We start from the raw sequence: 15,327 nt of genomic DNA, 5'->3' as shown, positions 1-15,327 counted from the left end.
AGAATTACAGAAAATGAATTTTATTGCAACCTGCCATATAAACGTTCACTTCACCGACTTACTGGAAATGTTTTTTGTTTTTATATGAACAGGTCTACCGTGTTTTCAGTCACAGACTGACATAAAGGAATTACTTGAAACTCTGGGCCAGAATGTAGTGACAAAGAAGAGAAAGAATGTGGAAATATTATGGACTGCTGGAATGGTGAGAAGTGTTGCTGCATTATGCATTATGTCACATTATGCTAACAAACATGTATAATTGAATGTACACAATGTTCTAAAAGAGGTTTACGTAAGGCGATCATGTCTTGTCATGTGTGTACATTTAAAAGAAGGAAAGTGTATTCAGGATCCATGTAAATAATGCATTTCTCCATTTCCATCCAGATCTGCCGAAGGTTAAATGGCATCAGGTTTACCAGCTGTAAAAGTGCCAAAGACCGGACATCCATGTCTGTCACGTTAGAGCAGTGTGCCATCCTACGTGACGAACACCAGCTCAGCAAGGATTTCTTCATCCGTGCTCTGGACTGTATGCGAAGGTAAGACAGTAATATAAGACAGTATTTTATATTCATATGGGTGCAAGTTATTGTTCCAGATAATCCCAATCGTGTTTCATTAAAGCAATAGTCATCTAAATAAAATAAAGATATTTTTCCACTTTGATCAAGTGAATTGTAGATAGTTTTACTTATTTGCTAAGATAGCAGAGCAGAGAGCTCTCTGTGACCTTTCTGCAACCAGTCATTGCAATCGTTGCACAAAGCACTGCAAAACAATTCAACAATTCAGTGGAGGCCAGTCCTTCCAGAAGCAACGTCCTGGTTACTGTGGGTAAATCATAGATCTCAGCCGGAACTATTTCATCTGGAATGACATAACCCAGAGTAAAAACACAAAGTAAATACTGTTCACCTTTACTTTTTCACCTGGGATATTGCACAATTCCAGCTCATGAAACCGAAACTGGCATAGCTAGAGACTTCTGGAGACTAGAAATTAAAATTTGGGTGAAATAATCCCTAAACCATATTTCTCAGGATTTAAGATTTGCATTTGTTATCCTTCAATAGACGAAGAAGAAGAATAGAATAGAAGTAAATCTGGTTTAAAGATAACAACCTGCATCCAAAAAAACATGTTATGTTCACATCAGAAATTTGTTTGCACTTGATCACCATTAGATGTGCAAGATAAGCATCGTAATGTGTTCCTTCGACCATCACTGCCTCCCATCACAAACGATGCATGGTCCAATCAAAACCTCTGCCTTTCATATTTGTGTTTGCCAGCAGGGTAAACATTTACATCTGCATCTGTCGAAACCTGATAAATTCTAAATTAAGAGCCCTTTGAAGGTCATTGGTGAGGTGCGCATCTGAAATGCCTGTGGTAATGCACATTGAGCTCATTTATAAAACAGAATGCAGAATCCATGGAAATGGCTCTTTTATTCATGTAGTCCCCTGGTGGTGTAAAGACGGCATCAGTCAGCTCATCCAAAATGCATTGCAGGTGTCGCTGCGGCCACAACAAAGCGACCACGGCAACCAGAGCGGTTTCCTCTCACCCTGAGATATCACCAAAAAAAATCATTTGAATTGTGTTATGGTGAAGATAGCCCAACGAGCACGGCTCATAGTAAGGCCGAATCCACAGAGAGAGATTTTGCCAATTTTATCTCGAAAACCCACAATTAAATGTGTACGATAGCATTAATCTACAATTTACGTTTAATATTAAGTGACACAGAATGAATGACGGGTCTCATTGTACAATCTTTACAGCATTTCCACTGTCTATAAAGGATTTGTACGAATGGGTCAGAGTTTACACACGGTGTGTGTGTGATTTTATAGATCACAACTTGTGTGATATGTGACAGGCTATTATTTAATTTCCTGGTAGTTGCAAATATTAAGCAGAGGTGTTTGAAACAACAGCCCAAGAGTAGTTCACATACTTAGTGCAGGAAATGCATTTGAACAGTTGAGGGTTTGGATTGGCTGCTTTACCTACGGTGACAAGTGGAACTCTGTCTTTATTGTCATCCTTGGGTTTATGTGTTTTCTTATTGCTGCATTTACTGCTGCAGTAATCTGCTATCCTCCAGTGATATCCCTCTGACACCAGCGCGCTCATTGTGAACGTTTAAATCAGAGTCCATTTTTCTGTTTCGCCTGAAATTAACGGCATTCTTACCTATTTCATGTGTTGCGATTTGACTAAAATCTCCTGGCATGGGGCGCTTTATCTCTCCCTGGTTTCACAATCCACGCAGGATAAAGATCATACAAGCCGTTACAACTTTTTCCTAATCTTTGAGAATGAAATCTTCTCAATCTGTTAAGAGCAAAGTTTGAATAGCGGGGAAACGCTGCCCAAGAGGAAATCTAAACTGTAAAGCAAACTTGAAAACAGGTGTGACATTTTACCACAAACCTGTTAAACCACTACTGTCTTTGCTCCAGACTTTAGTGAACGCTCATCAGCCGGATCAGATGAAATTCAGACATTTTATGCATAAATGGTTCTTTGCATCAGACTGCATGCCTCCTGTCCCATCTCAAATTTTCATGTCACATTTCTGCTCCATGCTCCACTAATGGTTCTGTGTCTAAGTGGGACTTCTGATAGCAGCCTGCACTGCCTCTCAAGATGTCATTCTGCACCCAAAGACCCACTTAGATGACATCTAGACTGTCCTAACACCACACTGTTTTGATCTGTCTCTGTTGGTTCTGTTTCACTCTAATCGGCGCCCCTGCAGTCGGCTGACCCAGGGAGACATTGGGCAGTGGGAAGACCCTGAGGCTGGCGCTGTAACAGAGAACAAGCCAGCGTCACGACACTTTTACCCCATTGCCCTACTGCTTGTTAGCTCCCACTTACTGGTTGTGTGGCTGATTTTAAGTCTTGTTTTTCTGCTTGCAAAATATCAATAAATTGCTGACAATGCCATCTATACTCACTCCTTTTCTCTCTCTTTGTGTGTGACCTTCTCTTTTTAATGATAATATTATATATAAAAATATATGGCACTGAATCAATTAATTGAGAAATAAATGTTTACTTTTTACTGATTTACCAATAACTCTTAAGTCCTTTCTTATTTTGACTTTTATTCCAGCCTTATTGTTGAACATAAACAGAATAACGTTTTTTTTAGAGGATTATATTGCTCAGAAACATGTAAAACACACAGCATGCATGTTGACACCTCCTTTATACAAATAGAACCGGATTGCCATTTGAAAAAGGATATGCCTGGTGTGAGTTACACATAATCGGGTTCTTTTATATAAGCTTCAGCACATTTTGTGCGTCACTTACAAAAGGTAAACTTCAACAGATTGCAGAATTCCGTGCATCTGGAAATCTAATCTGCTGATTTTTGCAGTTTAAATCCATCATGCTTTCAAACAGAAATATAATCTTAGTGCATAAGAAAGCATGAGTAGTGAGTCGAAGGTGTTAAAGCCTGAAGAATGTGAAGCGTGTCTTGGCTGAAAGCTCTTTTTTTTTCCTCAGGCTTGCATCGAGGGTTCTGTGTTTACAGCAGCAAAGTGCTCTCATTTAAACTGAACATTTTGCATGTAAAATTTGGGGTTTTTTCCTCTAAGCTTAAACGTAGCATCAAGCTGCTGTACTTTATTGGAACCTGAACATTACCGGTCAGAAAAACTACATCAACAGCTTTTCCTCCCTCAGGTATGAATGAAGTTCAGGCTGTGAAATTATTTTTTTATTATTTTTTTACCCTTTTGCATAATAACTTTTATTTGGAGCAGCATTTTCGCATCCTGTCATTACTACCATTCCAGTGTTCCATATGTGTATTTTATGTCAACAAATTAACCAACAAGTAACCATTTATTTTGTTCATTAACACAATAACAAACACAAACTGAAACCCAAATTCAAATGCATTTCAGGGAGACCTCCTTTGAAGGTTTGTCTTAACCATTGCAAACGTAATTCATTCATATTCTTTTGTTTTCCTTTCTTTTCTTCCCTCCTCACCTTCTTTATTTGATCACCAGAGAAGGATGTCGGATTGAAAACGTTCAAAAGAATATTAGATGCAGGAAATATGCCTTCAACATGTTGCAGCTGATGGCTTTTCCAAAGTGCTACCGACCACCGGAGGGGACTTACGGCAAAGTTGATTCGTGACGACGCATTGCGTGTTGCTTAAGTCAGACTGTAAATATGAAAGCTTAAATGCATTTGTTAACGTGCACCATTTTGTGTAACTGAACAACTTGCTGGATGTTGTATATTGTTGTTTGCTGTCTGTTTTCATGTGGTTGCTTGAATGTGAGGGCCTATGTCTTCATTGAATCCTAAAACAGATTTGCCAAACTCAAGTTAATGCCCATTTTTTGCCTTTTTTGTTAGAGCAGATTTGTAACACAATTGTCAAATGTTGATGTATTAGCATCTAAATTGTAGCATTTTTGCCAAAGTCAACAATGAGCTTCCATGCAACATTTGCATCACTTACTTCTTCCAGGTAAGTGTTAAAACCAGAAAATCCTGCTCTCCATTTGTGCCGTTCGTCTGTGCATTTTAATGGTAGCTTATATTGAGGTCCAAACATCCTGATCTATGTTCATTCATTTGGACCAAATCATGGAATCATATTGGGATCTCCTCTCATTCTCTTAATGGTTGCTGAATATTTTCCACACTAATCTCATAGGTACAGGCCAGTGAAATCACATCATGTACAAGTGGATCTTAAATGGGATTATATTAGCCCATCTCTTCTGAATGCAGCATACAGTCAATTCCATTATTTATTTTTGTACTGTATGTTTTCTTTTTCATTATAAGGGTTGACACTTTTAAAGTGAATGCACGTGTGAAATGTACTTTTTGTTCGGAATTTACAAGCAGCTATTTGAAAATTAAAAAGGAATGGATGTGTAATGTTTCAGATGTTCTGTTTACACTGAATTCTAGTAAGCATTTTATTTAATACGTGAAAACTAATGGAGCAAAACCTAGTTTACACAACACGCCCGATTTGTTTTAACTGGCAGTAAACACACATCCTCCCTGTTCATCAGGCTGAAACTATTTCCTATCTCCCTCTGCTTGTCAATGCGTTTGCTCCCCCAAATGTTTTATTTTAATTCCTGAGATCCAAACAACTTTGAAAAAATAAAGTGCTCAGATATTACAAAAGTAGTCTTTATAAAAATGTAATTGATATTTTCCCAGATTTTTAACTCTGGCTATGTTCAGTATGTTCAACTAAACGTCCCTAAATCAGGAATTCATCCAGGAAATGCTTCCTGGTAGATCTACAAGGAGGTGAGAGAAACTGCAATTTATTTGTCAGGGAATGTTTGGTATGGACTGAGGAATTTTTTTGTTTGGTTCAAGAGTTATTTTAACCACCTTTGCCATCTGAGAAACATTCACAGCCTCGATCTTTATCAATGTTATGCTGCGCTGTCTTCATCTTTATCGTGAGACAAGATTTGCCGGGTTAATCTCTGGGGAATGTAAATGTTGACACGAACCAGACATTATCATTAAGCAGTAGAAGTCTACATTAATAGAGAGCCTGAGGACGCGGCAAGCAGCAGCAGGCCGTTCATCCTGACCTTTTCAAAGGTAACTTATGAAGGGGTTTTCTCATTTGTTTTGTGTCAAATTCCAAACGGCATCACGATGAGACCAGTAACAATTTTGCATCAATAAATTATAATATTTCAGCTTTTTACCTACTTAAAGGTACCCTTTGGAATTTTTGACCTCCAGCGGTGCTTTGGCGCAACGTTCTCAAGAGTGGCTGAGGATTTCATCGTTTCATCAACAAATGACGTGAGCATCAGAACCGGGCCAGGGAGCAATGGAAGACGGTGACCTGGACTGATGAACCACATTTTATATAACATTACGTGGATGGACAGGTGGGCGTTGCTTACCTGGGGAACACATTTTCACCAGGATGCACTATGGGAAGAAGGCAAGACGGAGGCAGGGTGAAGCTTTGAGCAACGTTCTGCCGTAAACATCTGGGTCTTGCAATCCACGATTGATTGGTGTACGTCGTTGTGCCAACAAAGGTAGAGATTGATAGACACCTTTGGGTGATTATTTATTTTTTTGCTATAAAAAGAGGATGATACAAGGCATGATATGACCGTAATCACCATTGAACTGTACAGGTGTTGGAGTTGGAACTTAATCCTGCAGCTAAAACACACATTCCCTGCTGCACAGGCAGCCGGATGACCTATCAATATTATATAGGATATCTGATTGATTACTTGGCAGCGCAATTTTACCTTGTGATCGTTGTCACCGAAAATATCAACCTGATCAAACCCTATTGCATCACAATTATTTTAGGCCCAATATAAAGAATAAAAAATATATAAACAACATTATAAACACTCCCATTAATAAATACTTGAAACATCTAGAATTGTTAGCTAAAGACAAACAATCGTCACTCCAGATGAGTGCATTTACGTTAGTCATGTAATCGTTGATGGACGGAGCGATAGATATAGTCCTCACATTATATGACAGGAAAACAAAATTGGAAAAGAAGACTTTTTAGTTGGAACATTATTCTGGAGTGAGATACTGGTGCAGTGTCGCTACATGTAAACTGTTACGATATACATATACTTTAAAACAGGTACAGGTTGCAGTTACAATTTGGCACAGTTACAAAGTGATATTTAAAATACAAAAATACAGTACATCATATCGATTGATATGTGGACATTTCTTCCAAAAGATTATTTAGTTCTTCCAGGAATACTGTAATATTTCTAAGGGAATATGCTTCACATGGTGGACAGTCAACCTAAGATTAAAAAGAGAGATAATAAAACATTTATGAAACAATTTGTCAAAGAAAAAAGTAAAAACTACTACAACAATGAAGCTTCGCTCTGGCCGTAGAACATTAATGTTTCAGCACTGATTAACTGAGCACAATTACCATGATTATGTATAATGAGCCATGAATAGATGTAAAAAATAAAAATAAAATATGGATCCACACTGGACAGTTTGTTGTTCACAACAGTTTGTTTGTGCAAGTAAGACATTTAATAAACATTTTGTCTTACAAGTACAGTACAGAGAATTTAAACAGGACTTACAGAGTTCACTTCAGGCAGTGTTTCATCAAAATCACTGATGCATTCTGCATTATTGTCCATAATTTCCTCTTCATTAATGACCATTATCAACTCCAACATGTAACATCTCAGTGACATCATTTTACAGTTCTTCTATGAGAGAGAGAGAGTTGTTCAGACAGCTACACGGTTATTAAATTAAAAATAATTGTTCAGATAATAGCCCCGTATTAAAAGTCATTCAGGTGGAGACACGTTTGCGTGCAGGCCGGCTGAATTTCTATCGAATAGTTTAGGTATTTAGCTCGAAGCTGCATTGGTTAATCTCGTAGTGGAAAATCAGGATCACAAGAATTTTCCTTGCACCTTTTTCTGTTTTCTAAAGGTTGCAAACACTCCTGAGTATCAAATTACACAATTGATTCATCGGCTTTAATGAATTTTGTAAATATACTCTTACTGCCATGAACCATTCAAACCATTTTGGGATCTTATTGGAAACAGTTAATGATAATTATATGATGAATGATGATGATGATGATATGATGTCTAAAAAAAATGCATCCTGGAAACGCACGAGGGCTCACAAGCAAAGACATGGCGCGGCTCACACTTTATGAAACTGATGCTGTTTCCAGCATGCAGACATGTAATCGTCTTTAAAAACAATAATTTAAAGGTGCACTTACTTTGACGTCATTAGTGGACGGCGTATAGAGCATAGCATCAGATTTCTGAAAATACGTTGTTTTTTTAAATAGGTTTTCGTAATATTTTGAAACACTGAAAAATATATATTAAATATCCAGAGCATCTAAACCAGATACACGACAGGAAAAACTTCACATCAGTAACATAAAACCGTGATGGTTTCTGCAGCATAAACTAAATACTTCAATCCTAAAGGCTAAACACAAAAGAAAAATATTATTTTGTTCGGTGCCTTTGCTCACCTCAATGTCGTGCCTCAGCAAGTTCAAGCAAATCTGTACATCTGCTGTACCGGGCACAGAAGCAGCACACGTATATGTGCTCAAGAAGCTTTAAGAGAGGGAGACGATGGTTACAATAACACGAACATGAACATCATAGAACATTTGACTTAACTAGCGTGGTTTCAGCTACATTGAAGATCAACACATCTTCTCTCACATTTTTAATCTAATAACAAATATATTATAATAACATAAAACACATACCTCAGAATTAAGAAGCGAAGCCAGACCTCAGATTTGTGGCTCTCTCTGCACAGGCAGCAGGTTGGCAGGAGCTGGACACCTTTCTGTGAAAAAGAACAAGGAATGTCAGGATGCCGTCCTTCTGTCTCATTGAGGCGTACCGAGCAGCATTTAACAGTTGCTGATTGTAAACACACCATTTATTTGTGCAGGAATGTAGGTGGGTTGTTGAATCTCATTCCCATGTTGTCAAATAGCGACGCTTTGAGTTCGGTTCGGTTAAAGCCACATTTTCTCCTGAGTTGTCTGCAGACACAGACAATGCCGTGCACCTTTAGGCCGTTATAATAGTAATATGATTGAGAGGGAATATTTACCTCAGCACATTTCCATATTTGTGGGACATTATAGAATATAGGAATATGTTAAATGTGCAGGAGACATCTTCACAAAACTTGGAAGCATGGGCAAAGAACCAAATATATTTGTGTAGAGCAGGATTATTGTTTTTTTATGGCTTTCCCTAAATTTTGACAACATTTCCAACATTTCCTTCTTTCTTTCCAAGGTGACACCAGACAGACTCTCTCTGTGCTACGGTTTTCTACATCCCCTGATCTGCTGCATCATAAATAATCACTCTGTAGATTTAATTCTGTCTGTCTGTCGCGCAAATAAGGTAAGCTTATAAATAAGGACTGTAACTTTATTGTTACAATGTGACACGTTTGTATTTCTGCATGACGTAATTATCACATTATGAATGAAGATGTTCTCCAAAAGAAGAGACTTTGCATCGTTGTTTTTCCTTTTTGAGGTGCGCGCGGGCGATAATGATCCATTGATCCCATAAATGCTGCTGGTGATTGGTTTCCCTCTCTAGACAGAATCTAAGGTATGTTTTCTTTTCAGCTGTACTTTGCACAAATAAGAATTATTTTCCAGCACATGAACGTGAAATGCGTAAACAGGCTTCTGGCATCAAAGTGCGCACAAGAAGACCGTCATCCAATGCGCAGTTGCGCATGTTGCACCAGATCACACCCGCAGCACTAACTGAAACTGAAAGTTGACCCAGCTCCGGAACAGCTGTGTTCGCTTTAAACCAAATAACCAGGCTTATTCACGGGGACCCCCCCGCCCCGAAACGTCTGTGATCACGCCTGCTGTGAAATTTGCCTCCTTTATGACTCATCAAATGGAAACTTTGCACTCCCACTGGAAACGTCTGCCGCGCTCCAGGTCGGTCACACCTGTACCTGTACCCGTACCCGTACCTGTACCTGTACCTGAACCTGCACCGCAAACACCCCGCATAGTCCGCTCACCGCGTGCCGGCTTCCAGGGGACGTGGACTGGACGAGGATCACCAGGAGCGCAGTCATGAAGTCAGCCGTTGCTGTCCCACCCAGCGGAGCAACAGGCTTCGTTCACATCTCGGCATTTCAGTCGGATTGAAACTATTTCGTCTCATTGATCTGAGTCCGAGAGTTTTGAACGGGTCCAGATGTCGCCGCAGCGCCTCGACTGGCACACGCCCCTCACGCAGTCACGTCGCGTTGACGTTTACTCCTCCTCCGGGTCGTCACTGCGTTGATTCATATTTTATTAATCGATCAAATAGACATTTGTTGCACAGAAGCGCGCTTCTGCCGCACCGCAACATGAAAGGTTCTATGTTTTTATTTGCAGGTTATAAGACGCGAACTTGTCATATTCAAGCGTGAAACATTCGTTATGACGTAATCATATTACATAACAGGGTAGATGTCCGGATAGGTGTTGTTTTTTATTGATCACCTGTTTCACGTCACGCACCTGATTTCGAGAATCCGGTCTAAGTAAGTTAAGTTAATCATTGATTGAACATTTGCACCTCAAGGACTATTATGATGCGTTAATGACTGCGTTAGGAAATATCAGGCAAGAAATCCGAACGTTCGGGCTCACAGTGGATACAAATGTAGCAACAGAACTGCCACAAGGACTGACGTCACTCAGCGTGCACTTATAAAAGCCGTAGAGTTTGGAGTCCGGCACCTTTATTCTGGAGGTCCTCTCCTAAAGCAGCTGGCCGTCACCAGGAATTCAGAACTACTTCAGGACTGAGAGTACCAGGTCATCAGCTTTATTTCATTCGTTTTACATCTGTATACTTATTTTTCTCAGAATACAGCATTTTAAAAAGTTACAGAAAATGTGGGGGTGTTCTCTGGGGCCCCCGTCCGTCCGTCCAGCGCTCCTTGTAACGTGTGATTGTCCCCACAGGACCGCTGGGATCAGAGTCTTTGTCTTAACTCGGGCGGTTCAGTCAGTTTTAAGACCAGCCATGGAATCAATAGCCTTTTCCACTTCACCTTCTTCTTCGTCTTCCTCCTCCTCCTCTTCATCATCATCATCTTCCTCCTCCTCGTACTCTTCGTCATCATCATCCTCTCCATAGCCTGCCTGTTGCTCTCTGCCTCCAGATGCTAAGTTCTTCCAGTAGGAGTCGTAACTAAGGGCCCCCCCATCATAGTCATCGTCTTCCTCACCACCAGCCTGGCGGCCGAATTTGATCGACCGGGCTGCAGAGAAAGACAAAGAGACGTACAGCGAGGTTTATCCGACAGATGAACTTAAAAGAGGCTGAATATCAACTTCACCGCCGCTTGAAATGTATACACGGAGAAAAAGGACAAACAATGTTTAGAAATCGTCCAGAAAATAAAGAATCATTTCTCTGGACTGTCTGTTTTCACAGTCTTTGGCCTTTGGTGATTCATCATGGACGTTGGAGGTGCTGCAACCTCCTCCACGGGGCAAATTGAGCGGATGAATCAACTCGGGGGTTCGCGTTTGCACATGACTCACTGGACATGCTCAGGTCCTTGGTCTCCTGGGTCTCGTGGCCACATTTTGGGCAGGGTGGGGCCTTTCCTTTCTCCTGTTTGAAGACCTTACTCTTGGCGTGGTCGTCACAGTAACAGGCCTGAAAGGAAACAGTGGAAGCCGGTAAGATTGAAGTGAAACAATACCATCGAATGACAATACTTGTAAAATGTCATATTCATTAATTTAATTCTGTTCTCGGAGACAGGTCAGTGTTCTTGGTTTTCTTTTGTCGTTGAACTATGTTGTTGCATTTTTATATTTTATTATTAGTATATATTATTCTCTACATTCCATTTCTTCTGTAAATTCCATGTAAAGCAGTGAGTTTACAGCTTACTAAAGGTGGTATTCCAGTAAAACCCAATAATTAAATCGTACACTGAAATGTTATTTCAACCAACTTCCTATCATTTAGGGGATTTTGCAGTCTGATTTAAATCAAAGACTGCTTTAATAAGGGGTGGGGGACACTTTCTGGCAGCACCTTTGGCCTCATTTTGGGGAGTCCAGCTTTATCTGATTGGAACGCTTTCCTGCTTACATAGAAGACTGTCTATTTTAGATTTGGTTTCAATCGCACATTTCCTGCAGCACAGAATCTCTTCCTGTTGCAGGTCAAACGAAAAGTGAACACTCGGAAAGCAAAAACCAAGCAGCTCATTCCACTCCCAACTGGATTTACACCGTCCACATGGTGATCTGGATCATTATCAAAAGGTTCTAAATTGTTCTTGGTGTCTTTATACACCAACCATGAAAAGTCAAAGTGAGTTGGAGTTGATGGTTGTTTTTTACTCATTTTAGAATCTATAAACGGGTTTTAATGTTAAAATGAAATATTTTTTCCTGACCTCATTCTGGATTAGATCCAGAAGACATTTTACATGATAGTTCATATCGGACCCCTTTTATGACTGATTTGTGATGAGTGAATTGAATGCATATTTTGCAAGATACGATTTTTTAAGCCTCCATTATAAGTTAATGGGAAAATCCAGATATTTTTGCATCCAGACAGGTATGCAGATCACTCTCGAAATTTAACGGGATCTAAATTAGACTAAGACCCGTCTTCAGTTCATTTTTTCATCAAGATCCATCCAGTAGTTTTTCTGTAGTCCTGATAGCAAACAGACAAACGCTGTCAAAAACAGAACCTCCTTGGCGGAGATAAAAATTAGAAAGATTTCTATTTGTATTTTTTATTAATTTTAACATAATAAACTCTCTCCACTGTGTTTCCTGAGAGTTTCCACTCACCTTGCAGCGCAGGCAAGAATGTTGTCCAAGTCTATTACAGGAAACACCTAAAATGGAACATGAGCAACGGCAAAACAAAATATTCACATCCCCTCCAGATATTATTCTGTGCAACAAAACAGATACACTTCTCCACCTACCATGAAAAGGGCATTGTGAATGGAAAACGGAATGACTCACATTTAAATGTTTCTGCCTGAAGGACTTGGCAGCTTGCTTGGTGCTCAAACTGATCATCCTCACACAAGAAGTTTTGACAAAAAGAGCAGCGGAAGATTCTCCCCCCTATTCCGGAATATAAAACATGACGTGATGATCTCCAGCGAGACGCTGATGAGGGCAGGTGAATTTCAATCAGACGGGGGGAGTGGGGGGGGGGGCGGCGTTCTCACCGTGATCCCACACGTTCCGGTCACACTCGATACACTCTGCATCAGTCAGAGGACAGGCACAGGCATGAGTGCTGAGACATTTCCTGCCGTGGCACACCCAAGCTTCACAGAAGTCACATACTGCCCCCTTGTGGAAGAAAAATAAAAAAGCAGAGAGGGGGGTGGGTATTTTTCTGTAATTAATATTAATCAGACATTAAACTTAAAATGCACAGCAGATTATTTTACACTGATTCAGTGATTAAGGAGCCCTGTGTTGCACATAGTTAATATTGCATTCCATTATTGTCTGATACATCTTAAAAAGTGGCGGTCATTATTGCAACACCTGCACAAAGTGTAAAATTTATAAATTTATGCCACATAACTTGAGAAATGCCTTACAACTGATCACAAAGCAGAACAATGCAATGGCCCATTAAAATGAACACACGCATGTGGGTCGCTACATGGACAGGACATCTTGAAGTGCGATCGTATCAGTTTAGGGGTGTTGCTGACTTACCACCATGGCCATTCCAGTGGTGTGGATACCAGGATGCTTAATCACACAATCTGATGACTTCATGCACTTGGTTTTACCTGAAGAACAAACATTACACACGTCATAGTTTACTAATGTGTCACAAACTATTTTGATGCCACACTACGCACAATCCTCGTTGCAGTACAAACAGCAGTGTGTGGATATATTACCACCACTTGGGGGCGACAAAGTCGACTATTTTCTATAAACCTATTTCCTGTGCGTCATAGACCGCTGCTGTTTAAAAATACACTAATGAGTTCTGCTGTTGGGCTGGCTAACCCACTCCATTAAGACATAAATCGATCCCATGGATGTTACCCTGTAATTACTCGCTATAGCAACCGTCCATGTCTGGAAAGAAATGCACACCAAAAATACCCACGACTCCTCTCCTGTTTCTCTCCTGGCTTTCTTGCTGAGCAGTGTTTAGCCTTTGTGGAAGTTGCTTGGTTTTCAATAGCCTTTTCCATATAATTTAGAATTATCCATCTTCAACCACACATACAATCATTAGACCATATTTTACTCACCACACTGAGCACAAAGTGGTAGTTTCTGCACTGAATTACAGAAGTAACAGAAAGCTCTGTTCTTCTGTTTCCTAATGGGCGACAGGACAAAGAGAAAATGTGCTTTTTTAATAGTTTGACAAGCGATCAATTTATATTCAGTGGTGGAACAAGCCCTGAGATATTTTCCTATCGCAAAAATATGAATACAACAGTGTGAAAATGCTCTTGAGCAAGTAAACGTCACGCATTCAGAGAGAAATAAAATCGCACTAGACTGATTTTTACTGCGCAAGACTCGATGTTATTCATGTGTCAGCGAATGTTGTCTTGTCGAAGAAACGCAGCAGAGCAGAAGTATAACGCAAAGTAGCATCGATGTACTCTAGCAATGTAAGGCCCTACAAGTTGCATTTAAGGACAGACAGTACTGTACTTGAGTAAAACTGGGTCAGATCCCACCACTATTTATAACGGGGGGGGGGGGTTAGATAATGAAATCCAGCCCCTTACCTCTGGCATTTGTCACATTCCTGCAAAACGAAAACCAAAAACAACATTAGTACCCCTATTTCTGATACTTAACGCAGTGTCGTTGTGTTTTAGCTACCGCGTTTACATACCATGTTAAAGTTGCAGGGGTGTTTGGCCACATCCACATGTTCCCGGTTAGCTCGACTCTGTTTCTCTCGCTCCTTACGATTTTCGGCCTTTTTCCGAGCTCCGGTTTTCTTCTTTGGCATTTCTACTTTGATGTGTCCGGTATCTACCAGAAAAACGTCCAATTTAAAGTCCCGTTACCAGCAGCAATACATCCAGGAGCATTCAGCTCAGGTTGGCTATGACTAGCTGGTTCGTCTGTAAGCAATTATGCTAACATAGGTTAGCTTCTAGTTAGGTGATTTATTTGGCTGCTGTTACAAATAAACATATACGAAATCTAAATGATAAAACAGCTAACGCGTAAAGCAATAGCAACAAAATAGTTTTTGTTGACGTTGTTTGGCTGGTAAACAGCAGAAGTTGTTGAACTGGCACAGTCACATAATACGAAGATTAAAACAATATTTGTGTTGTTAAATCTGACTTTTTAGGTTGCCGAGTACTTGTATTAATAATATAAGTCAATGGAATATCGATTTGTCATTGAGAAATTAAACAAGTGTCTCTTACAGTATTATTTGTTACCAAAAGCTCGATACTCCGACTTTCTGTAGGTCCGGCTATCAACTCTGTCCGGTAGAAACATCTGGCCAGTTTTTCTTTTCCTACTTGTGTGTCTTTGTATTACGAAAAATCATCTCAACTCCAATAGTCAATACCTAATTTAATTGTGTTCTTTATTTAAATAAAATAGCCTAACTCTTCATATTTAAATACAGAGTCAGACTCAGTGACTCTGTATATTTTTAATTTAAATATGTGCGTGCGCATTCGGAAGGGGGGGGGTGGGGCTTTGGCCAC

The 15,327-nt window shown here is 39.9% G+C and overlaps 3 protein-coding genes across 3 annotated transcripts in view; 1 reads left to right on the top strand and 2 right to left on the bottom strand.

Annotated features, from left to right (window-relative positions):
• The window catches only part of LOC137914623 (type II inositol 3,4-bisphosphate 4-phosphatase-like), a 30,426-nt gene extending 25,522 nt beyond the window's left edge, over window positions 1–4,904 (top strand). Inside the window, exons 14-16 of the mRNA XM_068758141.1 lie at window positions 93–205; window positions 391–545; window positions 4,050–4,904. Of these exons, the coding sequence (XP_068614242.1) occupies window positions 93–205; window positions 391–545; window positions 4,050–4,182 (401 nt within the window). The 3' untranslated portion in view covers window positions 4,183–4,904. The remainder of the gene's footprint in view (window positions 1–92; window positions 206–390; window positions 546–4,049) is intronic.
• A 1,832-nt stretch (window positions 4,905–6,736) lies between these two features.
• LOC137914625 (interleukin-15-like) lies at window positions 6,737–9,684 on the bottom strand. Its single transcript, XM_068758143.1, has 6 exons — window positions 9,628–9,684; window positions 8,321–8,403; window positions 8,075–8,162; window positions 7,811–7,855; window positions 7,143–7,274; window positions 6,737–6,841 (listed from the first exon to the last, which is right to left on the bottom strand). The coding sequence occupies exons 1-6, from the start codon at window positions 9,682–9,684 to the stop codon at window positions 6,737–6,739; spliced, it is 510 nt and encodes a 169-aa protein (XP_068614244.1).
• A 732-nt stretch (window positions 9,685–10,416) lies between these two features.
• Window positions 10,417–15,096, bottom strand: LOC137914624 (zinc finger protein 330-like). Its single transcript, XM_068758142.1, has 10 exons — window positions 15,037–15,096; window positions 14,487–14,629; window positions 14,377–14,396; window positions 13,885–13,955; window positions 13,331–13,407; window positions 12,826–12,952; window positions 12,614–12,718; window positions 12,434–12,480; window positions 11,153–11,270; window positions 10,417–10,866 (listed from the first exon to the last, which is right to left on the bottom strand). Exons 2-10 carry the CDS (start codon window positions 14,604–14,606, stop codon window positions 10,607–10,609), a joined length of 945 nt encoding a protein of 314 aa, XP_068614243.1. The 5' UTR covers window positions 14,607–14,629; window positions 15,037–15,096; the 3' UTR covers window positions 10,417–10,606.
• Between the last annotated feature and the right edge of the window lie 231 nt (window positions 15,097–15,327).

The sequence above is a fragment of the Brachionichthys hirsutus genome, unplaced genomic scaffold (genome assembly GCF_040956055.1).
Source record: "Brachionichthys hirsutus isolate HB-005 unplaced genomic scaffold, CSIRO-AGI_Bhir_v1 contig_257, whole genome shotgun sequence".
Taxonomy (NCBI): domain Eukaryota; kingdom Metazoa; phylum Chordata; class Actinopteri; order Lophiiformes; family Brachionichthyidae; genus Brachionichthys; species Brachionichthys hirsutus.
Note: the sequence above shows the minus strand (reverse complement) of the source record. Positions and strands in the feature narration are given on the sequence as shown.

Bases quoted from the DNA above. Each gene is read 5' to 3' on its own strand.
- LOC137914625 (XM_068758143.1), bottom strand. From the start codon at position 9,684: ATGACTGCGCTCCTGGTGATCCTCGTCCAGTCCACGTCCCCTGGAAGC. The intron at 7,856-8,074 runs GTGAGCAAAGGC...ACGTATTTTCAG, and splicing joins TGCTGAGGCACGACATTGAG to AAATCTGATGCTATGCTCTA. The intron at 6,842-7,142 runs GTAAGTCCTGTT...TTTTAATCTTAG, and splicing joins CACTGCCTGAAGTGAACTCT to GTTGACTGTCCACCATGTGA.
- LOC137914624 (XM_068758142.1), bottom strand. From the start codon at position 14,606: ATGCCAAAGAAGAAAACCGGAGCTCGGAAAAAGGCCGAAAATCGTAAG. The intron at 13,956-14,376 runs GTAAGGGGCTGG...GTCGCCCATTAG, and splicing joins GAATGTGACAAATGCCAGAG to GAAACAGAAGAACAGAGCTT. The intron at 13,408-13,884 runs GTGAGTAAAATA...TTTGTTCTTCAG, and splicing joins ACCACTTTGTGCTCAGTGTG to GTAAAACCAAGTGCATGAAG.